The sequence below is a fragment of the Athene cunicularia genome, assembly GCF_003259725.1.
Source record: "Athene cunicularia isolate RWA chromosome 21 unlocalized genomic scaffold, athCun1 chr21_part1, whole genome shotgun sequence".
NCBI lineage: Eukaryota > Metazoa > Chordata > Aves > Strigiformes > Strigidae > Athene > Athene cunicularia.
Window position 1 is genome coordinate 7011162 of NW_020799127.1, and position 24757 is coordinate 7035918.

At 41.4% G+C, this 24757-nt stretch overlaps 1 protein-coding gene across 2 annotated transcripts in view; it reads left to right on the forward strand.

Annotated features, from left to right (window-relative positions):
- Window positions 1-134: 134 nt before the first annotated feature.
- SKI (SKI proto-oncogene) overlaps window positions 135-24757 on the forward strand; it is a 115445-nt gene continuing 90822 nt past the window's right edge. Inside the window, exons 1-2 of one of the 2 annotated variants that reach the window (XM_026862514.1) lie at window positions 135-900; window positions 1019-1940. In XM_026862514.1, coding sequence (XP_026718315.1) covers window positions 1029-1940 — 912 coding nt within the window. In that variant the 5' untranslated portion in view covers window positions 135-900; window positions 1019-1028. Of the gene's footprint in view, window positions 1941-24757 lie in introns of both variants that reach the window. The other variant, XM_026862513.1, reaches the window with a different exon arrangement.

Sequence of the window (24757 nt, forward strand, 5' to 3'; positions counted from 1 at the left end):
AAGCCGAGCGCGGCGCGGCGGGGGGAGGCGGGCGCTGTTCCTGGAAGAGCCCGGCCTGGGGAGTTGGTCACATTCTTGGCTGGGATGCAATGACTGAGGCAGACACCAACAAACAGAGGGGGGGAGGAGGAGGAGGAGGAGGAGGAGGAGGAGTGAGGGAGGCTGAGCCAGCCTGCATTAGCTCAGCTCTCAGGCACTCTCAGTCTCCGCTGGAAAGAGGAGCTGGGAGGATGTGCGCTCTCTTACCGCGGCTCCCCACGGCACGCCGAGAAGACCGAGAGGAATAAGGGAAGGAAGGCGAAGCGAGAGACGAGGAGTCCTCCCAGATCAAGCTGAGGGACCACGAGGGGGAAGGGAGCCTGCTCGTTGCCCGTCCGAAGCCCCCGCGCCGTCTTGGAAGTGCCAGAGATTTGGGCCTTTTCCTTTTCTTCTGCGTTGTTCCCTTCCACAGCCCAAGCTTTCTTCCTCCTCCTGCTTTTTACTTTCCTCCCCCGCGCCTTCCTTTCGGTGGATATGGACAGAAGGGTGATTACTGCAGAGAAGCAGCAGCCGCCAGAACATATTTGAGCCCGTGGTGCTGGGAGCGTGGCACAGACTTTTTGTATTTCTGTGGGTGGCGTGTGTGTGTGTGTGAGTGAGTGAGTGTGTGTGTGTGGTGGAGGTGTGGGAGGAGGGATTGGTTTGCCTGGGGGGTTGGCTGAGGGGGTGAGTGCTCGGATGAAGACCTCTTTTTGCCGTGACTCTCTGCTCCATCGGGGCAGCTTGGAGACTTGGAGGTTTTGAAATTGTAACGAACCAAGAGAAAAGAAAGAAGAGAGAGAGACACGCATACAAAAGGATTTATTTCCTATTCCGTTAGTGGATTGTTAAACCTGAGTGGGAAGGAGAAAAAAAATAAGGGTGGGTTGTTTTATTTTGTTCGTATTTTTTTTCTTAAAAAAAAAAAAAAAATCCCTTAAGTGGATTTGTACCAGGGTGGAAGATAACTGGGGATTTTTGTTGTTTGTTTTGGGAATAGAAACTAAAAAATGGAGACTGTAAGTAGAAGCAGCTTCCAGCCTCATCCAGGACTGCAGAAGACCTTGGAACAGTTTCATCTGAGCTCTATGAGCTCCCTGGGTGGCCCTGCTGCTTTCTCAGCACGATGGGCACAGGAGATGTACAAGAAAGACAATGGCAAAGACCCAGCAGAACCTGTACTGCATCTGCCCCCTATCCAGCCTCCTCCGGTAATGCCTGGTCCCTTCTTCATGCCCTCGGACAGATCCACAGAGAGGTGCGAGACCATCCTGGAAGGGGAAACCATCTCCTGCTTCGTGGTGGGTGGAGAAAAGCGGCTTTGCTTGCCCCAGATCCTGAACTCGGTGCTCAGGGACTTCTCCCTGCAGCAGATTAATTCGGTGTGTGATGAGCTACATATTTACTGCTCCAGATGCACTGCTGACCAGCTGGAAATCCTCAAAGTCATGGGCATCCTGCCCTTCTCCGCTCCTTCCTGCGGGCTCATCACTAAAACTGATGCTGAGAGGCTTTGTAACGCCTTGCTTTATGGTGGCACCTATCCTCCCCACTGCAAGAAGGAATTCTCTAGCACGATTGAGCTGGAGCTCACAGAGAAGAGCTTCAAGGTGTATCATGAGTGCTTTGGGAAGTGTAAGGGACTCCTGGTGCCAGAGCTTTACAGTAACCCTAGCGCTGCCTGCATCCAGTGCTTGGACTGCAGGCTGATGTACCCACCTCACAAATTTGTGGTCCACTCTCACAAATCGCTGGAAAACAGGACTTGCCACTGGGGCTTTGACTCTGCAAACTGGAGATCCTATATCCTCCTCAGCCAGGATTACACTGGGAAAGAGGAGAAAGCTAGACTGGGCCAGCTCTTAGATGAAATGAAAGAAAAATTTGACTATAACAACAAATACAAGAGGAAAGCCCCCAGGGTAAGTGATGCCTTTAATTTTAAAGGGGGTGGGGAAGAAAAGAATTTTCTATAATTTCGGTAACCTTCGTTGATACACCCAATTTGTTACCAGCTGCTTTCCCTTTGACTCATTTAGCAATCTAATCGTGTTCTTAATTCTCACCACGTGTGTGTTAATGTAGACGAGCAGTGTTTGAGATGGCACCTTTTTTTCTCTGGTTGCGTTCTGAACACGGTAGTTGGAGTTTGTTTAAATTATATATGTGTGCTTGCATCTCTTAGTATACATGGAACCTGATCTTTGAAAGCCATCACGCTACTCCAGACTTCAGCAGGAAGTATGTGATTTCGCGTTTTACAGAGCTTCAGTTAGGGGTCAAGACAAGGAAGAAGGCAGAAAAAAATAAGTTACTGATCTCTCTAGGCGCAAATATATACAATTTTCTGTTCAACCGCGTGCCTCCAGAGATGGAGGTGGGGGCTAAATTGTTTAAATGCTTGTGCTGAAATAAAATGTGGCTGCTAAGAAAAAATCCTGACATTAATGCAGGTTACTGGTGTTGAGATTAAGTGTGCGGAACGGGAATGGAGAAGTCTCTGCTTTTCGAGTATCCCTGTGGAGTCTGAATCTCCCCACCAGACGGGCTTTTGTATGCTGGATTCTGTATACATTCGGTAAATGAATCTGTCTAGGGCCAGCTGCAGCAGCCCCTTAAGGTATGCCATGCCGTGCTGAGCCAGACAGCTAAAGCACATTTTTTTTTTTTTTTAGGTGTCTTTTGTTTTTCTTTCAGTCTGAGCTGCCTTTAGATCCCAGAATCCCCGGTGTGTGCGTGGGAGGCAGCCTTGGCATCTGGCACCGGTCCTGATCAATGGGCAGCGGTGCCACCAGGCCTTGAGGACTCGCCTGCAGACACCGGGATGTCTGGCTAGCTGGCTGGCGAGGGGACAACGGGCTGTGGGATGCGCAGTTTGCTTCCTGCTCCCCCCCCGCCCTGCCCCCAGTATAAGGTTAAAGCAAACTCTTGCTTACTTCTATACTGCAGGTTTGTTGGTTGGATTCTGCCTCATCTGCTAGAGATTTCCGAAGTTTTCTGTGGTTTGGCGTGTCTGGAGTGGACGGGCAATGACACAAGCCTCATAAAGAGAAGCAACGTTTAAAGCCCACTGAGAATGTTCAGTAAAATTCTTCATTAACTCACCAAACACCTGTTTAAAGGGGCAGACGCACACTCAGACTTCAATAAGAGCATTTATTTATAAAAAAAGCAATAAAAATACCTGACCAAAACCCAGGATTTTTAAAATACCCTGCGCAAACAGTGCAGCCGTTCCTACAGCCAGCCTAAGAGGCCTAGTTATCCCGTTCGACTGCGTTTTTTGATTAAGGAGTAGACTCTCACTCGTTCCAAGTTCCAGTTTCTCTCCTGGTCTGGTCCTTAGCCCCCGTTTCAATCCTTGTCCTCGCCCCTCCTTTTCCTCCCGCAGGAGTGTCAGAACCGCTGTGACAAAGCTCGGCTGTAATGAGCCACATTATCTCCGTGGTTGGAGGTGGATGTGTTTTTAATGGCTTGTCTATTCTCCGTCAGTCATGTGCTAAGATGGAATGGTGGGGAAGATGTATATGCATGTCTCCGAGAGGAGAGTACGGCTCTGAAAGTGGAGGCATTTTTCGCCTTGGGAAGTGAATTTTCTAGGGGGTGCTTCGTTTGGGAAGCAAAATTAAGAAGTCTCCACGTTCTTGCTCCTAAAAGGTACTGCGTCCCTAGCTTGGTCATTTCCAGAGTTTTATTAAAATGAATGTGAGGAGAGGTGTACTTTCCTTTTCTTACAAGGCTTTTACGGCATTCTCTTCACTTGTACGATTTATCCAACACCCCAGGTGAGGTTGCAGGGGGAGAACAGGATAAGATTACTAAGTCTTGACTTTGCCTGATTCTTTTGGTGGCCGTTTAACAGGTCCTAGTTCGGAACATGGCAGGCACGCTTCCCCCAGCCTCCAAAATCTGCAGGCAGCGTAGCACTTCTTGCAGAGTGAATTCATGATCCCTAATAATGGACGCCCAGAATTATGTAAGGAAATTGTGGCCATCTATTTATCAGAAAATTCGGCCAAAAACCCGTCACATAAAATGTTAAGTCTCCTACACAGGTTCATTTGGGAGGTGGCGAGGAGTTTGATGGGGAGGAAGAGAGTGGTGTGTGCTTGGATGATGGGGTAGAGAAAAAAGAACGCTGTATCATACATCCTATGCAAAACTGGGCTTAAGTTTCAAGGCTTTTGAGCTGTCTTCAGGGCTCTCCTATTAATCTGGTGGAGTCTTGAGGAGGCCCCTGATAGTGCTGGCAGAGTTTTGTACGCTTATCCTTCCTTTTTCTGAAGTCTTTTTCCATTGGGCTTAGCCAACGGATATCATATGCTAAGGTCATTTGTGTTGTAGCAGTGTGTGCAGATAATTACGGAGAGATTTAATCAGGCTCTAAGATTGGTAAGCTGTGGCCAGGGGCAAGTAACATTGGAGTAAAGTTTAGATGCCTAGTAAGGAAATGAAAGAATGGTCCCATGTCTGCGTGTTTGTGTTAATTACTGTCAGTCTGTGTGGGTTTTGTGTGTCTGTTGGGCTCTGTGTCTGTCTGTCTCTGGATGAAAGGGTGAAGCATATGTGTCTTTGTGGTGGTCTTCCTTTTTGATGTAGATCTCTGCATTGCTTTGTTCTATTTTATATAGAGGTGTTTGTGTGTGGTGTGTGCTGTAATCTGCTGTGTCAGATACTTGGTCTTCTACTTTCAAGAACGGGTTTTTTATCAGTTTCTCCATTTATTTATGTGCGTGTGTGTGTACACATCGATTTGTGCGTTGTTTTCCCTGGGGCTCTGTTAGTATGATGGTAGCATGGGATACATGTGACCATTCTTATGGCTGTTGAAGCAGTGAGTTTTGACCTTTTTGTGTGTCTTCATGAGGTTCATGTGGTGAGGTACGTAGATTTCTGCCAGCACAACTCTGCCTTTTAAGGGTTTGACTTAAATGGAGGAGCTGGGTTGGCACAAGCCCCTGTTGCAGATTCAGCGTACTGGCAAAACTGCCTTTTTTTTCCTGTCTCTTTTTTTTCTTTTTTTTTTCCCCTCCCCTTTTTTCCTTGGTGTGGTTTTAAAGCATTGCTACAAGGCATAGCTTTACCGAGATACTTCATTTCCAACATGTATTTCTATGTTCATCAAATATCTATTGTGCACATCTATTCATCAGTATCGAGAGATAGATACACAGATGCAGAAATACTGTCTCTCAGTTACCCTGGTTCGTTGAACAAGATGCATGTTGCCTGGTTTGCCACTTGCAGAAGCAGCTTTCGTCTGGATCTGTATGAAATCAGCAAAGGGTCTTAACCAGAAACCGGAGGATATTGTGACAGCTGCAGCCCCTGCTAGAGCAGGAAGCATAGAGGCCTCAGCCACTTTCCTTACCCTCTTCTAAAATTTTGAATTTTGTATCCTCTCTGTTGATCCCTGGATGAGTGAATGACCTCTTTCACTTACCTGCCACTTTCCCAGAGCACTTTCTTTTCTTGAGCCATATGATAACTTCTCCAGGAAGGACTTTGCATCCTTCCCTGGGTTTTCCACCTTCTCGCATGCCTCATGCAGAGTTTTTTTTCTGCTTTGTTTTCTCTCTGGTCTTTCAGAGTCTCCATGCACCAACACAGCTTTTACTTGAGTGGGTGTCCTGTTTCCCTACCTGTCTCTCATTTCATCAACCATTAGTGACATGGGGCACAGCCATTACATTCTGGGGTATTTCTAGAAATCTAAAATGTGAATAACCTGACAAGGTTGCAAAACAGGGTCCTAGAAATCTGTCATCAGTGCCAAAGCCTTTTTCTTGAGCTCAGCAGCTGGTGCATGTTGAGTGTTCACTTGCGGGTATAGATATGGCCTTGGTGTGTCTCTCATACTCTCTTTCCAGTTCTCTGTGACAGACAGCTCCCTGCTTTCTGAACAGCAGTATGCCTCCGCTGTGATTGAATTAGTTCAAAAAGCAGGCCTGAAGGCTTTGTTGGTTGCTATTTCCAGTAAAGGAGGGTGGGTTCAACTCTGTCCCTTCTGAACGCTTTTTTAAAATTTTATTTTTAAATATTGAACCTAGCAACGTTTTGACAGTGCTTTCATATTTCCTACCTGTGTGCCAGACATCTGTACGTTCAGCAAAACAGTGTGTGATCAGACCCTAAGAGAATAAGAGAGCTCTCCTTGCACACGTGTGAACACACCCACACACACTAGCACTGCAGTGTTCCCACGGTTCGAGTCCCAGCAGCACTTCTATGAAGTAGCTGGAAGCTAGAAGCAGCATTCTGGGTACTGACACACAAATGAGCACATAAGGCCTCCCACTTTATTTCACAATGCCTACCAACCCGGTGCTGCCACAACATGCAGCTTTCTCAGCTGGAGTAAGGTTTAGCCAGGTCAAGTGTGCAGCCAAATCAAAGAACAAAACTTGCTGGAAGTGAAATAGCGCAGCACGGACCAAGGTGTAGGGGAGCTGTGGGCTTTTAGGTGCTGCACAGCGGTTGCTGTGGGTACACTTGAAATGCTGCAGTAGTAGAGCTAGAATGTGCATCTTTCTGTATCCAAAAGTCCTGTCTCCTAGCAGTAGTAACCTTATTTATTTGTTAATAGCATATATCCTATGGTAGGTGTAGCAGAGAGATTCTGACTTTATTCACTGGCTTTCAGACTGTTGGCTGGATTTAATTCTTGTTGGTACAAACTGACTTGATAAATACTCTTGGAAAATTTTGCCTAAGAGCTGAGGTTTCAATTGTTTTTTCCATGGAGCAATGAAGTAATTTGTTCTCTTACCTGATGTTCAAGAATTATATTACAGATTCTCCAGTAGAAATTTTGAAGTCCCTAAAACAAAAATCTGGAAGCCTTGAGGCAGTAGTTTAGTTCAGAATCCTTTTGCAACTTAAAAGTTGAACTTCAAAAACAACACCACGCTTAAACAAGATCCCATGTACCTGAGGAGATGTCAGTGTTTAAGCAGACATCAGCATTTTTTTCCCCAAGCGTGCGAACGGTTTTATAGATGTTGTAGATCGAGAACAAAGAAGCAGGTACGTGCATGTGTGTTAGACAAAGAATATGCTGCAAATAATGATCTAATGATGTTGAGTCAACTATGGCTCTCCGCTGCCCCAGAATAGTTCCAGAGTTTAGTCCTCCTGAATTAGGGAGGGAATTACGTGCAGTGTCTTCTTTTGAAAATCACTGCCTGAAATATTTAAACATCTGCCTCTCCCTTCATTGTCTGGGCTGTCTCGCTTGCCTCTCCATTTCTGTGGTTTTGGGCCTGGGCGTATGTTCTGCCCAAACAGTAGCGTGCTTTGAAGATGTATGTAAACACAGTTTATTTTTTGGATGTGTTGGGAGCCTGACACCTGGTCTCTCTGCCAGGATATGAACATGGTTATCACTAGCTTGAGCTGACCGACCGATGAGGGTGTGTTTTCACTTGCTGAGAGGCGCGTTTAGATCAGTGTTGTAAAAGCATCTGGAGGCGTCTGTATGAGGCTGCTCAGAGCGTGTCTAGACAATGCAGTGGTTAAAATTCTGGCAGCCACTCGTACCTTATCTACACCTTCCTTGATTCTCAACACTGCTAGAACAGGGGGAGCTTTGGCGCTACATCTAGGTCGTTGAGCCCAAGCAAGATTTGGGTATCTAAAGAGATGCATTGTCCATTCTTACTGAAAACTCGTGTTATTTTCAACTATTGGCAAAGTTATTTTGCCAAAGTTGAGGGGTCTGAATGGTACCGACTGCAGTAAGGAGTGGGCCGGCTGTCTGTTACTGGTGATAACTGATGATTGGAACTCACATTGCTGGCTTAGCTGGCCAGACTGCTTTGCCATTGCACAAAGAATTGTGTCTCAATACGAGCAGTACTTGGACCCAGAAAAATTTTTAATTCTCATGTGTTTTTTTCTAAAAAAGACAGCGAACTTTGAACTTGACACTGTAACTCTTGTTTAAAAGGAATTGTCATGGAACTGTTACGCTAAATCCAAAAGGGATTTCTTGGAAAGAAATTAGACCTTAGTCAAAAGTAACTTTGAATTGTAGAGACTCTGTCGTTAGAAACCCTAATCTATTTTAGGTGAGTGACCATAGAACACTTTATTCAAATTGACCTTCACGTACAGGAAGTATTACTTTAAAATGTAGTAATATAGTGTGGTTTTGTTTTAAATTTGTCAATTACAGTATGTGTGTTAATGATACTTTTAATTGGATAATACCTACTTTGTTTGCATATGTTTTCTGAATCTAGGTAATACACATTTGTAAATCTGCACCACTTTTTAAAATGCTATTCCACTCTCAGTCTCTAATACAGTCAGCATGTATGTTCTTGGAAAATAATTAGAAAAGCAAGTTTGCCCTCAAAAGATGTGCTCTGGTCCCTTACCTTCCTCATTTACACCTTGTGCAGTCTTGTATGTCTTTTTTAATATTTTATTGTCAGTGTAGAGATTCAGATTATTACTAAAATCACCTGTTCTCATATCTTCTGGAACATATGAGGTTAATTTGAAGCTTTGGGGCTAGTTCTACAGTTGTCACTCAAACAATCAGCTGGCTTAGTAATTGGAACCAGTTCACCCACAAACCACAGAAGACTGATCGGACTTCTTCCTCTGTGTTGACTGACAGTACTTGCAGTCACAGAATAAAGGGACAGATTCTACACCAGAATATATCGGTGTTGAGTCAAAGTAGATTCATGAAGTTTGTGGCCTCACCTGGCATTTACAGGACTGTGCCAAAGCTGGGAGCGAAACCTGTAGTTTTGCTACTGCAGTATTTTCATTTTGCTCATGAACGAGGTGTTGGTTTCAGACCCCTTAACTGGTGCTCTGATCCTGATGGGTCTTACTGAATGGGGCGATAGTTTCTGCAGCAGGGACCTGGCTTCAGACTAAAAGGATTTTGTCTGCTGGTCGTTACACGCAAGGCCAGGTTTTAAGGGTCTCCCTCTATTTAGGATTTGTCAGTTATTTTTTTCATCTTATTTTTTTACTGATGAGGAAATACATCTGAAGTTGGGATAAGGGTCAGCCTTTTTTTCTGATGCAAGTTCAAGGACCGTAAACTTGGCCTCAGAATTGTATCAGGTGCAGGGGCAGTTCTTCCAGAGTGCGTATTGCTGGTATTGGGCAAGCCTGCTGGCTGGTAGAGATTGGCCACTCTGCACTGAGCTAATTATTTTACTTGGACTTTTGGTTGGATGAGGTAACAAAAACACCGATACAAATTCGAGCTCTGATCCTGTCAGTGTTTCATGGACACAGAGCTCTTCTGGAAGCCAATGGGAATTCCCATGTGTGGAGCTCTTATCGTTGGCTCTATCTATGGTTTGGTTGCTATCACATAAAATTGGGCTTCTCCAAGCAGGGAATGCGTATTAAAGCAGCCTGATAAGCTGCACAGTCATATGTTCTGTTAAATGAGACAGGTCCTGCCACCCTTACTCATGTTAAATAGTCTTTACTTGTTTTAACAGTCTTATTTAAAAAGTCAGGGAAAACATACATGAGGATAGAGATTCTGTGTGTATGTAAAAATTGCAGCATCATTCTGTATACTGGAGATAAACAGCAAAGGAGCTAATCAATAACTTGGTCTCTGGCTTTGTTGTTTATTGATTTATGTACAGTTACCTTTGCACATGTTTTGGAGAAAATGTGACTTTTATGTTTGGTTTTCTGGTTTGCTTGCTTTTTTTTTTTTTTAATTGAAGCTGTTTCTGTTTTGGTATGAGAATCACTTGCAGGAAGCACAAGAATTGCTTAGGCTTTAAGAAGTAAAAGGCAGCAGCAACATTAACAAAATAAGAAACAAAATAAGATACAGCCTAGTGCTTGTCTTTTCCTGTGGCAGATTTCCGAGATATATTCAGAAGACGTGTACCCCTGTGCTTTGTTCCTCATCCTCTGTTCAGTCAATGGTATCGTTTTATAGAATAAGGTCATTGACTTGGATTGCTTCTTGGTTTCTCAACCCTTTTCACCAGCCAGTTTGTGTAATGTCTGTCTGAAACATTGAGTAAGGGCATTGAAATAGCAGACAGGATATCAAGTGTTCGGAAGTCTGGGTTAAGTATAACAGACAGTTCTGGCTGGTGAAAGGGGAGCAGCCCCTTGTGCTTGGTTACAGATCAGTCTCTGTGGAAACAGCAGACTCTGGTCTTTGCGTCCCTGTTACAGCTTTTCCCCTCTGTTCCCTCCACACCCATATAATTAATTGTGTGTGGGTGCACCTCTTTTCTAGAGATGTGTCTTCCTTGTTTCTTAGTGGCACAGAATTGTGTGTAATAATGTCTCTTTCTAAGGATTACATAAGTTGAAGATGATTTCTCCACTGGGAGAATTATGCAAGTTTAAACTGAAATGTATTTAGAAAGCTTTTATGTATGTGTTTTCTGACTCGCAATGCAGAGGGTGATTTATTTGCATCCTTAATTGGACAACATCTGTTAGGGTTGGAAGAAAAACCATTTCATATCTTTTCACTGTCATATCTTGCATTTTTATGAAGTCCCCTGCTGCCTCCACTTCCTACATTCCTGTGTTACAGGCTCCGATTCTTCATACCCAGGTAGAGTCAGCCAGGTACTCAAGCTGGATTTTTGGTGTTATGTGCCAGTGGTACTGTTAAAATAGCCAATAGGACCACATATTTTCTTTCAGTTTTTAGATTTTCCATAAGAAGTTGTTGCCTTTATTACCATTAAACAGTAGATAATGATGGTGAGGCTTCCCAATTCTGTCAGTGAAGAAAGAGTCTAAAATATTTCGGTAATGCTGCTCTTAGTAATCTTTGACCATTTAGTAGAAACTTCCCGGCTGCTTTTCAGCAAAATTAAACTGGTTTGTGTCACTTTAACACAGAAAAAAGCTACTGCAGTCAAGTGCGTTTATTGAACTTGAAGAGGCCAAAGTAACTTCTTGCTTAAATGTGAACTTCTGCATGAGGTTATTTGTGTGACTGTATCGTGCAGTCTGAAATCTGGCAGCACAACCCTTATCCGTTTCAGTGGAGGGGCTGCACGCATCTCAAGAGCTGTCCATGCAGTTCACATGGCAGAAATAGGATCATTATAGTAATTTTCTTTCTATTATTATGTAATACTGGAGTGCTGCATATCTTGGACTGCATATGTAACGCTTGTAGGTGCTGTTCCCAGGATCTAGTTAACAAAATTAATCCTGCTGAGTATTAAAAAATACAGGTTAAGCGGAGATTCTGCTGCTTACTAAAACAGAGATTATAGTAGCACCAATTAGAAGCAGTTAATTACTTAAAATAATTTTAAAACCTTCTGTAATTACTGAATTTCTCTAGATTCTCTATTTTTGACAAGCACCTTTAAAAAAAAAAACAAAAAAACCCCCCCACAAAACCCCAAACCGAACCAAAAATCCTCAAGATTGTTCAGGGTGACATATTTATACCAGTTATAAATAAGTTTTATAGCTTTTATACAGAGTAATGGGCTAGAAAGGCAGAAAATAGACAATATTAAGGCTACAATGTGGTCTGATTTCAGTAACCTTCGTTGATGTCATGGATTTCAGATTTATACTTTTGTTGTTAAGAATTTCTCATGAAATTATATGTTAAGCATGCTTTTCTGAAGTACCATCATTCCACAGTTGAAAAACTTATGAGTTGAAAGATAATGGAGTGTCATTCAAGAAAAAAAAAAAGAGACTTCACCATTCTTAACTCCCCACTAGCAGTTTCAGTTTATTCAGTGGGTGTGAATTATCTCACCCATGCTGGTATGATTTAGAAATATTCCTTTGAAATAAATGTATTTAGAGCAGTGCGGAGCTGCTGTGAGAAGTAAATCAGATTCAAAGGAGTACAAACTGCAGCATCAGGTCCGTTATTGGTATTTCTTTGTTCCCATTCACTAACAAGAAACATGCCATACGATGAGTCCTTGCACTAATATACCCAAAGATTTAGTTTTGTTTGGTTTTTTGCCTTTTTTTTTTTTTTTTTTCCCCCACAACAGTGTATTTTTTTGCAAAACCAGTGAGGCCAAATAATCTTTGGAGCATGTTCAGCAGTAGATAGGGATGTAAGTAGTGAAGTGGTGTGAAGTGCTCCATTATACTGATCAGTGGATGCGTTCAAAGGCCTTGGCCCTCACAGAATCCCAAATTAGGAGTTCCTTTTTTAAAAACTTAACTCCTAGAAATATATTTCTGTGAAAATCTTTTTTATAGTGGCTTCATTGATCCTTCTTTAGCCCTATTGATTTTCAAGCAAAGATTGTGTATGTGATAGTACTAAATTCTAAAGGAACCCCCCCGATATATTAGCATATAATTTTTATATTTTAAATTATGATATAATTTTATTATATAAATTGTGTGAATACAAATAGAAAAATTGGTGATTTGGAGGGGAAAAGGAATAGAGGTGTTGGCAGTGCTGTAACTTACTATTTGCTTGTATTTACCATATGACTTGCATCATTATTTATAGCATTAACTTATCCATGTGTCTTTTAAGTAAGTTTGGTCTTTTTGCAGTATTTTTAACAATTAACCTAGCTGTGATGAGGCTTGAATGAATATCATCTGCACACCTGTTTAATATTAAAGATCAGGCATTCAGTGCTTTGTGGCTTTAGCTTGAAATTCAAGTTGCTTTGAGTCATCCCTTTCGTCTTTTGTTTGGGTGGAAAAAAGGAGTGGCAGTAAACGGCCTGCAGCTAAGAAATGAAAGAGTTGAATTAGGTTTTAGAAATGTTAGTCTTGGCATTTGGGACATTTGCATTTGTACAGATCGTCACGCTTCGCTTTATTTTGAGTTTAGCAGTTCAGTGCTCAGGATGAAAAATGTTACATATCTTTTTCCCAGTTACGAGACACATGCATACTACTCTGGAAGAGTGGGAAGGAGCTGGAGTGTGAGATGTGGTTTCACATGTCGACCAGATTACGAGTAATAGCAGCCTATGGATTATTGCCCCACCTGTAGTTTCCACGCTGTGCTGCACAACCAACTCAGTCTTCTGACAGCAGCTTCTAATTCTATGAACTAGAGGACAGGCCAGTCTTTAAAAGCTACAATGAGTCAATGACACAGAAATTGCTAAGAAAAACATTGCAGTGTCTCTTTGTTTCATTAGATTTTGGTTTTGTTTGTAGAGCTTTATGGGTTCAAGTGTAGCTATAGGAGAAGCTATGCTAACAAAAGGGAGGGTATGTGGGAAGTTAGCAGCAGGAATATCTTCCCCTGGTATCACTGAGTATTGTGTAAACACCCATCACTTGTGTTAAATTACTGAATTGCCTTAATGTGTAGAGTTATATTTATGTTTTTATAGTTGTGTAGATGAGGTTTAACTTTTAGCATTATAGAAGACAGAGAATATTTTAAATGACTCTGTGGTCTAGACCTTGAGTGTCTTTAATCAGTTTATTTTGCCTGGTATGCAGTGGTATTATTCTTATAATCCACTTGACATTAGCGTAGTTGTGCTGTTATGCAAACTGCCAGGAACTGATTCAAATGGAAGAAATAGGAGCTTCTTTGAAAAAGACCCTGAATTATAGTCATTGTTGGACCTGATGCCTTGCTTTAATTCAGGGAAGATCGAGCTCTGCGGTTGTTTTGCTCTGTGGTTTGACTCCAGTGAAGTCAATGGACTTGGTCCAAGTTTATCAAAAAGTGTCTTAGAGTGGAAATCACTTGTCATAGCTTATGAATGCAGCCAGTTTTTCCTCCCTGGCTATAATTTGAGGGTCAAATTCTGCTGAGATTTTTACAAGTGAAAATCTAGAGTAATTAATGGGATTTGATCAGAGGTTATATTTTCAGAAGTCTGCTTCTACATTTAAATTCTACTCTTGCAAATTTACATGCAAATTTATAATTTAGGTTTCTAAAAATTTATCAAGTTTGCCCTTATTAGCTGGACTAATTTATTGGTGCAGTCTTATTATAACTCGATTTCATTTCAGTAGATTCATGCTAAACTTCATCTATTTCTTTGTTTCTAAGAGGGATGCTCATTCATGTTCTCCTTAAAGAGCAGCTGGATCCCATCTTAACAGATGTGAAAACCCTTACATTGAAGTTGCTGTATTATTTTTTTTCTGTTTTTTTTTTTTCTAGAAAAAAACTCTTTTATTAATTAGGCCCCCCCCTCCCTTTTGAACTTTTTTACTCCCTCAGTCAAAATCAGAATCCCCTGTGACATCAGAATTAATTGCTGTAGACTGTTTTGATGTCACAAAATGAGCACAAGGTTTTAGGGAAAAGAAATACGGAGACACATGGATCCCGTTTCAAACAAATTTGTTAAGTAAGAAAAGGTTGCTTAATTTTTGTTTTCATTTAAAAAATGGAAGCAAATTTTGTATTAGATTGTAATTGTGAAGTAAAAATTCAGTTGCTCCAAATTCACCCCGCAAAATCTACCTCAGTAATCATGTACAAGATTCTCTAAATTGGCGTTCTGTAAGTTCTTTTTTGTCAGGGGAGAAGTGCAGTTCTGTAGGCCCAAAACTCAATTGCTACCCTGAAAAAACTTTTTAAATGGCTGGCATGGCAGATCCATGTTCTAAAGTAGTAGTTTGCAGAAGTAAGTTTATAATTACTGTCTCAGCTTCTCCTCTTCCTGCTCTTTTGGACCGACTGGTGACTTTTTTTTCTGGGATGGGGGTGTTTTTGTTTTTTGGTTTGTGTTGTGTTTGTTTTCTTTTTGTGTTTTTTTTTTTTCAAGCTCCTTCTGTAGGCTTCTTGCCCAAGTGCATTTTGGGATTTCCCTTTTGCTGAATGAGCTGCTTGTTTGAGAAGGAGGAAGTAAGGTCCCTTCTGGATTAGGAGGGAATGGGGGTGGAGGGTGTGGAACTGTCCTGTTTCATATGCAAAGCACACTGAACTGAAAAAAAAAACCCCACATGAAAACCTTTTAACAAAACCATCCATGTCACAGACTGGCAGAGCAGCTGCTGGCTTTGTTAGGGAGAATATTAATGTTTGAAAGACTTGCAGAACCTTTTTAAAAATGAAATAAAAGCATGGATTTTTTTTTTTTTTAAGATACGAGCTGAGGTAAAAAAAGAAAATTTCCTTATCGATATCTGTGAATGGAATGTGCTATCAGCTGATGTGATACCAACTTCCACAACAGTCCTGAGCTCAGTGTGATACATTGTTATGATCTACTTTTTCTTTCTGAGATTTGAATGTAAAAATGGCCCTGATTCTTCAGTTGCTCAGGTCAGTATTAGATGCAGGTAATTTGGCTGTAGTTAAGTTTCTTCTGCTTGGCCTAATAAGTGATCTAGCAAAAGGAAAAAAGTGGCTTCTCCAGTCTTAACATAATGTTGCTTCAGCTGGGAGCAGTAAAATCTGCGCAACAAATGAGGAGTCCAGTGTTGAAAAAAAATTTTTTTTTTTTTTTTGCCTCAGTGATTGTTAATCAAGAATCAGATGGGGAGATTTCCTTAACGTAGAAAAGTATGAAGGATAACTGGGCTTTGCTCAGTCGTCTGCAGTCCTCGTTCCCCTTCCTGGTCAGGTCAGCAGGAGATCAATTAAAAAACAGTTTAAGGTAAAAAAAACCCTACCAGTCAAACAAAAAAATCTCAAACCCTTGCTTGTATTTGTCTCATTAAAGATATCATAATAATGATTAGTGTTAAATCCTGTTTAATGCAGATGCAACACCCCCCCATTTTATTACTCAGCCTTATTTGTCAAAGCAAATACTAAAGCAGAGCATTGTACTGGCCTAAGGCTGCAGCGTCTCTGTTGTAGCTGCTAGTGTGGCAGTGGTATCAGCAGCATCTATCTCAGCACCAGCACTGTGAGGCTCACCCTGTGGCCGTTCCTGTTACTGTTTGTGAGATTGTGAGTGTTAACATTTCTGGAATAAATGGGGGCTGCTGCTAGATTATAAAGTTCCTTCTTGAACTGTTGGTATAAGAAGCTTCACTTGAGAAGCAGTTTATTAAAAGGAACAACTCATAGCACTGGCCTTTCATTTCAGGATAGTTTACAAGTAGTAAACTTGATGGCGATCTCGCGTAATCCTGTTTTAGTAATGGTGCAACCCCAGGCATCAGAAGTGTTCTGATGGCTTTATCGGTGGCTGTATATAAATTCCTTTTGCCTCGAGATAAATAAGTCTTTCGTATTGTTTTTATTTTTGAATGATAGAAGTTGATAATGTAATAATAACGACACTTTTCAACGCCCAAAGTATCTCTCTGACATCAGTACAGCGTTCGAGATAGAAGGAAGTGCTCTGCTGCAGGCCTAGCAGATTTCTGGTTTGTATGCTGAACTCATTTTCCTGCACAGCATTTTCAAATGCTGTAGAATCTCATATTTTGAAAAGGGAAGTGTGTTAGCATCATTTCTGCAGTGGTAACCTTCCAAATGTGGGTAGGTATGAACTTTTGCTGGAGTGTCTTCCTGTGTCTGTTAACCAGCCTGAAACAATGAGACCATTTTGTTGCGGGAAGGTTGTGTTCTTGACTCTGAATCCATATCCACTTAGATTAAAAAAAAAAAAAATAAAAAAATTTCATAATTTTAACACCCTTGGAGCAGGGCTTTTGACAGACTAGTTTCATCCTGCACACTTTGGGTCATTTATGAACAATATAGCTGGCAGATAATTGCATGTTTTCCTTGACTTTAGTTGATCTTAGAGCCAAAAGGGTTTTTTTTCCTGCTACAGGTCTGAAAGTTTTCTCAAACCTTTCTTTAAATTCATGCTAAATTTAGTGGCAGAAATGGGCAGACATTGATATTTTTCCTCCTACAGTTACTGAAATGGAGGTATTCGGGGGTTTTTGAGCAGAAATGGATTCTCTTGGACGTAAACCCATTTTTGAGAGTGAGAGAGAGGTGTATGTATGAGTAGACAGTAGTGATCACAGGTTAAAGTAGAGGAATAGGATGGTTGTAAAACATTTGCTGGGGTTCTGAAAGTTACTATTGGAATATTAACTGATGGGAATCAGTTTTGTTCTGATCTTAACAAAAAAAATGTTGAAAATCTCAGTTGAAAATGTTGTTTCATTCAGAAACAGCCACTGCTTTTTCTTATTACCCTTAACTTATTTTACTTAGCTGCCTTCTGCACAAGGAAGTGCTTGTGTGATGCCCAAGCCATTCCCATTCCTCACTGAATGATATGCAAATCTAGTCAATTAAGCAGGGGGGATTTAATTAGCAGTTTAAGTTCATGTGTGAAGTGTCTTGCCTTAATTACTTAACAGTTTTGTTGCAAATTTGCTAAGTTTTTTTCCCACAGAACTATCAAAACTGTGATTTTTTTTTTTTTCTCCTTTCTGTGTAACATTTTCAAATACTGAGTATTGCCCAGTGCGTTTGACCTTTGTACTTCTGTGTGTGTGTCCCTCTATTTATAAAGCTCTTCTCAAAACTGTGGGGACGAAGCAAAACTCTGATTATTGTCTCAGAGTAGAATAATGGATTAAAAAAAAAAAAAGAAAAAAATTAAGGATTTTTGTACTTAAAATTTTGAGTGAAAGGCTATTTATTTGTTGGCCTTTGTAGCTAGAAGACACCAATGTAGTAGTATCTGTGTAACTGCCTAATATGGTTGTCCTGCATGATACTAAATATTTGCTTTTATTCCACATTCTGTCTGAACAAGTTGCATTTCTACACCACTGCAGACTGTCAGTATGTTGCTGTGTCAGTGGGGTTGCAGTGATGCAAGTAACTCAGTATTAATACAAACAAGAATACTTCTGTGCTGGTGCAAAACGTGGCGGCTTTTTATTTCACATCTTCTCTGGAATATCTGAGCATGTGAGAGTGGCACCTTTTAATTCTGTGATACTTGGAAGGCCATCCCTGCCCTTCTGATTTATATATCGGGATGGTGCTGTCTTGTGGCCTTATGTTTGGTTTCTTAAAACATTAAGGGTGAGAAAATGTGCTATGGAATGATGTGGTATCGCCCATTACTGTATCACCATTCATATGACTTATATATACATCAAGACTGTAAATCAGATTATTGATTGCTGTAGCTTCATATTTTATTACTTCTCAGTTTGATATTGATGGTTGTATTCTTGAACTGATAACTGAAGCAAGAGGACTGTTTCTGAGAAAATACTTTGTTCAAAAGGCCCAGTATATTTGTTAGATTGTGAAATCACAAGAAAAACACTGTTGAGTTTAAATGAATCCCCTCATAGTCTGGCCCAGGACCACCTGAGACTCCAGCTAGTTTTGTTGGTTCTTCTCTTCCTGCCTTCCCCTCCTTAATTCCCCACTCTTCCGCTCCCCCCCAGAGTGAGAATCTCTAGGAATGGTAGAATTAAGGCAAATACTTAGGACACAGAGGAAACAAGATTAATTTCTATAAATTACTCCCTTAATAACCCCAAATCACATTTGAACATATCCCAGGACAGATACAAGTATGTGACCCTCCCTTCCTCTGGCTCAGCACAGCAGATGGTCTAGCATCCTGGCACGTTGCAATTTTTAGTATATCTGGGTGCAGTTCTGCTGTTTTGATACCAATTTTCATCAACAAATAGTATTTATCCCTATGATGGCAGATACATCAAAGCCAGATACAAACTGCAAAGCAAAGTTTATCATCTGTTCTCATTGAGGCATACTGTCTCTGGAGAAGAACCTGGCTAACTTTGTGCACTTAGCCTGTGGGTATTTCTCTTCTTCGCTCCCCACCTCCTTTCCTGAAGTTGCCAAATACCAGGGATGCCACTATACATGCACACGAAGAAACAGGAGTGATAACTCCTGGAAGGACTGCAGGATATCTAGCTGTGAAGCACCACGCTGTAACGCAGCTTTTGGTTTGGAAGGTGCTGTTCTGGTACAAAGCGTTTCCCCTGACCTCCCAGCTGCACTATTTTAAATGTTGCACTTTACATAACAGCTGCCGCCTCTGTCTTGAAAAGTATCTCTAGGCAGTAGTCAGGTGGTAAGTGAAGGGGTTTAAGAATCTGGATGGCCTGTGTAGGTTGGATGCTGACGTTCAATATGATAATCTGTTGTTATTAAGAAGCAAAGCTTGCTCCTTGGGGCAGTGATAGCATGCAGTGATCCCGTGGTTTGTTCAAGGCCCCCATTCTCCTTATGGTCAACCACTGATGGTTTCTGCACTTTGAGGGTGACACAATGGGAATATGTGGGAGGTCAGGGAAGAAGGGTGCTGGGTGGCAGGATGTTGAGCAGGGTTTACTCAGAGAAATGCTTGGGAGTACCTGTGGTGCTCTGCAGCTTCAGCAGTGGCTCCTAAGGGCAACAGGTAGTGTGGTTGGATGGTAGAAGGGTTTTTGTCGCAGCCCGACTCTGCTGCTGCAGGACTGAGCCATCGTGAACTCTGATACGTTGAAGAGCCATTCTCTGATGGACTGAAAGTGTCCATCTGTTTGTGTCTCATAGCAATATGCTGATTGTGATTCCTTTTACTGCTTGTTGGCTCCAGCTTTCGATTGGTGAACGTGTACATGTACATACATGGAGGAAAGGCTGGGGAGGAACAAGAACAACGTTTTCACTTATCACTGCATCACAGATTTACAGGTATTATCCAGTGATTGATTCAAAGGATCTGTTCTTTAGGAACTGACATAACTTTTTTGATTTTTCCAGCAAGTAGAGTTAGAAATTTTGCTCACGTGTCTTTCCACAATGCACAAGCTGCCTTTAACTTTGCTGTATAGTCGATAGTGTAGTAGTGACATCCCCAGTTTAAAGCTTTTGGACTTGAAAATGGGGGTTCTACTAACCAGGAGTTTGAGACACATGGATAAGAAGGTACTGCGGTAGTTCTAGTGACTCTCACATTGTGCATTTTGTATAGATATAAAATCACTTTAACACACAGATTACAGTCTGCAGTAGCAGTGGTGTTAGAATCACTTTAGTCAGCAGACATCCAGCCTGGGCAAAGGGCTAGGATGTTCGTGTTTCCTTACGGTCCTGTGATTAAAGGATCCTGTTGGAAGATTTACTGTAGCACCATATGATGGGAAATTCACCCTATCAGTAATTCCTTTTCTGAAAACAGAAGAAACATTTCTAAACCTGAACTCCTCATTTCATACAACTGCTTTTGTAAATTGCTTCTGTGAACCAAAGCTGTGTTAGAAAGAAAAATAGTACTACAGTTCTTACACTTAAGATTTCAGTCCTTGCTGTATCTCCACCACCCCAACCCCAACTATTAGTGAAAATGTCAAGGAGTACTGTGAGACAAAGTACTTCCCCCTTTCCACAGAGTTGCAGTACATTTTATATTTTCCTGTCGACGTCTTCCTAATCACAATGTAAGGGTATCAAGAAGGCAAAAGTTAACAAAACACATGGAGTCAACTGACCTGTTTGGTTTCCAAATAAAAGTGTAAATGCTGTGATTCAGAGTTTACATTTTACTTTTAAATCTCATACCACTTCTAAAAATGTAATAATAAATAACATCCACCTTTTAATTGGATGTGTTCATTCCCTCATTTTTCCTGCGCTCTTTCAAGCTAGGTTCTGGAGGCACTTTCTTCAAATTTATTAATCTTATTAAGATCCTGTGTTGGCGCCAGGATATTTTTTAATAGAATTTCTTTCCAGTTCAGCAAGGGCAACCCTTTTGTTGAACCTTCTTTTGGGTAGTGTTCCCATGTGCTGCGAAGGCGCTGACACATGACCTCGTTACACACAGACAATCCTAAATGTCCTGCCCCTTGCCAAACCTATCACAAAACTACCCATCACTCCCTTTTCAGGATCCCAGATGGTAAATAGCAGCAGGAGGTGAAAGGGGAGCTTTGTCTCCATTCTGAGTCCTGTTTTAAGTATTCTGTGTCTGTCTGTATCCCTCTGCTTTTCCCACTCTGCCCATAAATTAGCAAGCCAGCTTTTCTGACAGGGGAAGACAAAATGTCCATAAGCTGCAGTATAACATCACCTACTCAAGATGACGTTTTTGAACAGCCTTCAGTTTCATTTTATCTGATTGTGATCTCCATTTGGGTAGAACCTCTGGCTGGCTCACTGCAGTATTCAGGGAAATGCAGCTTTTACCAAGCATCAGGCTGCAATTTATAATTTCTGTGGCATCTTCAAAAAAGAAAGCATCATCACATTGAAGTTTACCTGCACCCTGGGTGGCTGAGCTCTGATTATGTAAAAATAAAAAAACACCGAAACAAAACCCCAACCCCCAAACAATCAAACAAAAAAAGCCCTGTGACAAAGATATGGTTGTCTTCTACTGTTTTTGTAGAGCCAAAGTTGCAAGAGGAGCTGCAGTCCTGGTAGATGGGGTGCTCTGGGAGCAGCTGGCTTCGGGAGCGTATAAAGGGATTTATTAGGCAGGCAGTGAAAGGAGCAGGGATCTGGTCAGTGGATACAGCAACAGAGACGGAGCTGCCCTGCAAATCTGTGACCATTTTTAGAAGCTGTGCTTGGCTTTCAGGATTCACCAAGCAGGATATTGTCTCTGCACACTCTTCCCATGGAGTTTCCCTAAGAGGCAACAATTTCCTCTCACTTTGTGCAGGAAAGATGTGGGCTTTTGTTCGGGGGGAGTTCTGTAGTATGAACTCTTGCTAGTGTTGCTTCTGGAATAGTCTTGGTAGTATCTGTATTGAGATGATAGCTAGGTATTCGTGGTTGGTTTGGGGTGGTGGGTGTGAAGGATATGTAAAATTTATCCACTGATCGTCAAAAGAAAGTATCAAATCCAAGTATATGTACAAGAATAGGAAACGTGATCTTTTTTTTTTGCCATGCTACTTAGAGTTTTCATATTGTGTGGATCTAGTGGCTTCTACTAAAAAGCACTGATTTATGCTAGCTGAGTATATGTCCTTGTTTGCTGGGGACAGGTTGTTTGCTTTTCCTTAATTAAGATACTGCATTCTCCTTTAGCCCCTTATAATTCCAAAACCATCCTGCATTCATCCTGAACCTGAAATCTGGCAGCTTTGTCAGTGTGAGATTAGTCTTTCCTCTGACCTGGGCTGCAGCTGAAGTAATGACTTTCCAGTTTCAGCTGATTGGAAATCAGAGACTGGTGAACTGAAATACTGAAGACTTAATGAATTCCCTGGATTCCCTGGAGGTTTTTTGGTACATCTTTATTTTAAACTGTTGAATATTAATGAGGAAAGGGGAGTGGGAGTGCAAGGCCTGTTTACTGTCTAGTACTTGAAAGGGGTATTCTTTTTTGTTTGTTTGTTTCATTTTATGTTGCAAATATTGTAGAAGTCCTGTGTGGTTGCCAAGTTTCTACCTAGCCTTTGGATGCCAAGTGATTTTGGCTGGGAAGCTGCTGGGAGGGATTTAAAGCAACATTGCCTCTTTTTGCAAACGTTGTGGCTCTCAAACCTACACCGAACGCACCTTTGACCATTTTTAAATGAACCTTCATTTTTAAGTGGTGAGAAGGATTATGATGGAAAGAAGAGCTCATGTGTGTTTTGCTCTGTTTTCTGGGTAAGAATACTCTTCTTTCCACACTGTAAGTTAATTAGCAAAGGTTTTTTTTCCTCCTCTGGGATCTCCTGTGTTTCTCCTGACCTGTAATTCTATGTATAGTCATCAAGTAAAATAGATCTGATGGGCTCAGTTCTGACACGTTGTGTTTTGACAGCACATTTTGTTCATGCTGAGTCAATACTTTTGAAGCCGTAGTTGCTTGGTCACTTTAATTTGACATACACCTAGTTGCTGCCAAAACTCCTTTTGGCTTCTGCCCTAACACCAGCCTACTGTTCCTGTCACCTTCTTTGACTGTCACTAGTGCTTTTATGGCTGCACAATGTGCAACAACTCACCAGGGAATCAATCTGCCTGAAAATTAGTCATTATATAAGGGAGAGTCACAAAAATTAACTGAACAAATGTGTTGTTGAGTGTACAGAAGAAGCAGGTCAGGGTTGGTTGGTTGGTTTGTTCACTGGCATTATGTATTATTATTATTTGAGATTGCCAAAGGTATGAAAGTTTCAGTTAAAAGTGTGGTTTACATATTGGTGCTTTATCCTTTCCTAAAACCAAACAATATAAGGAACAGACCAGTAAGGGTGGGAGTGTGGACTAGATAGAATCAAGTAGTACTTCAGCCCTACCTTCTGTAATTTGTTAAACTTCTATGTAGTAGATGTGGCTGCTGAAGATTAGGTCAGTATCTTTTCTTTAACACCTTATTAGGGTGTTGCTCTAAACCATGAGCTTCTGGGAATGCATTTTTCATTTTTTTAGATAGGCTTTTGATGGATGAAGCTGTAAAATGAATAGAAATAGTGTCTCCCTCTTCCTTTTTCCTCCTACTCAACGCTCACACACAGTCAGCCCTGGGGTCTTTTCTTTCTGTGTGGTTGGCAGAACAGAGAAAAAGAGAGAGAGAGAAGGAGACTGTCTGGGCCCCTAGTGCTGTCATGAGAAGAATAGCAGTGCTGTTACTGCTAAATCTAAAGGGACAAGCTTGTATATGTATGCTGCAGCAGCCAGCGGGCTGAATTAGTGGCATTTAGGCACTGCTAAGAGGCTAATTGAGTCACTGGTACTTGCTGATTAAACCAGCAAATCCAATAATGTATGGATGTGCATGTTTGTGTTTGGTTCTGTGCTCTCTGAAAAATAAGCATGCTAGGTTTTCTTTAACCCTTTCCAATTTGGTCGTTACTCAGTAGCTTAAGGAATGTCAAAGCATCTAAATAAACGTTTTGGGGAGATTTGTCTTACTTTATACCATTCTTTTCCTCCTGCTCTGTGCAGTGGAACTGGATGAGAAGGCGTTAAACCAGTTCCATTACTGATTGCTGAAGTCTATGAGTTTTTAAAATGCCATATTAAGTGAGCTTTTGGTTTAAGATGGGATAATCCAAATTGTGAGGTGACAGAAGGTAAAGAACTGAAGCCATCCGTGAGGGATGATACATCTGTGCCACGTAGGTATGACAAACGAAGCCTGTGTTGGCATTTTGGTTGGCATCCATCTCGAACCACTCCACCTTCCTCCGAATTGTGTTAGTAATGCATAGGTGGTGATTGCACCACTGCTTCTGAATATCTAATCTAGTAAATGCATAAACAACTCAACTGTCATCTATAATGATGAGGATTATGGTGTAGGTAAAGAAAATCCTAGTTTTAAGTGGGTTGTAAGGGGAGTACATAGAGAATCTGTAAAGCTGACCTAAACTTTAATACGTGCTTGCAATGTATTTTCTAATCCATTGTCACTCCTGAAATCTGCCCACAGGCAGGCCCTGCTTTGCTTTTGCTCTCAGTGGTTGTTATAATGATGGTGCTTGATTGACTTCAGTAGAATTATTCCTAATTTACAGCACTCTTAACTGGAGAGCAGAGTTAGATTCTTGTGTTTTTCTTTGAAGTATGCAGTGCTCTCAGGGAGGCTGTTGTGCTGAGGGCATATTGCTTTCAGTGATTCTTTTAAATTTTGTTTTTAACATTTAAGAAGAATAAGACGCCTCTCAATCTAAACCAGAAGGACATGTATGAAAAAATAGTAAGACTCATAGAGGCGAATGGTGGGTTCAGAACCTTGTGAGTCACTGCAGAGAGATTGACAGTTTGGGAACATGAACGCGGAGGAGTGAGGATGGGATGCTCAGGGACTGATGAGATAAGGGAGTCTATAAAATGTCAGCGGAGGGGTCAGCAGCAGCATGCATCTCATTCCAGAGTTAAACTCAGACATTGGGAAATGGCATTCCTTGATGGCAAACACAATCTGACAGTTCTCAGCTA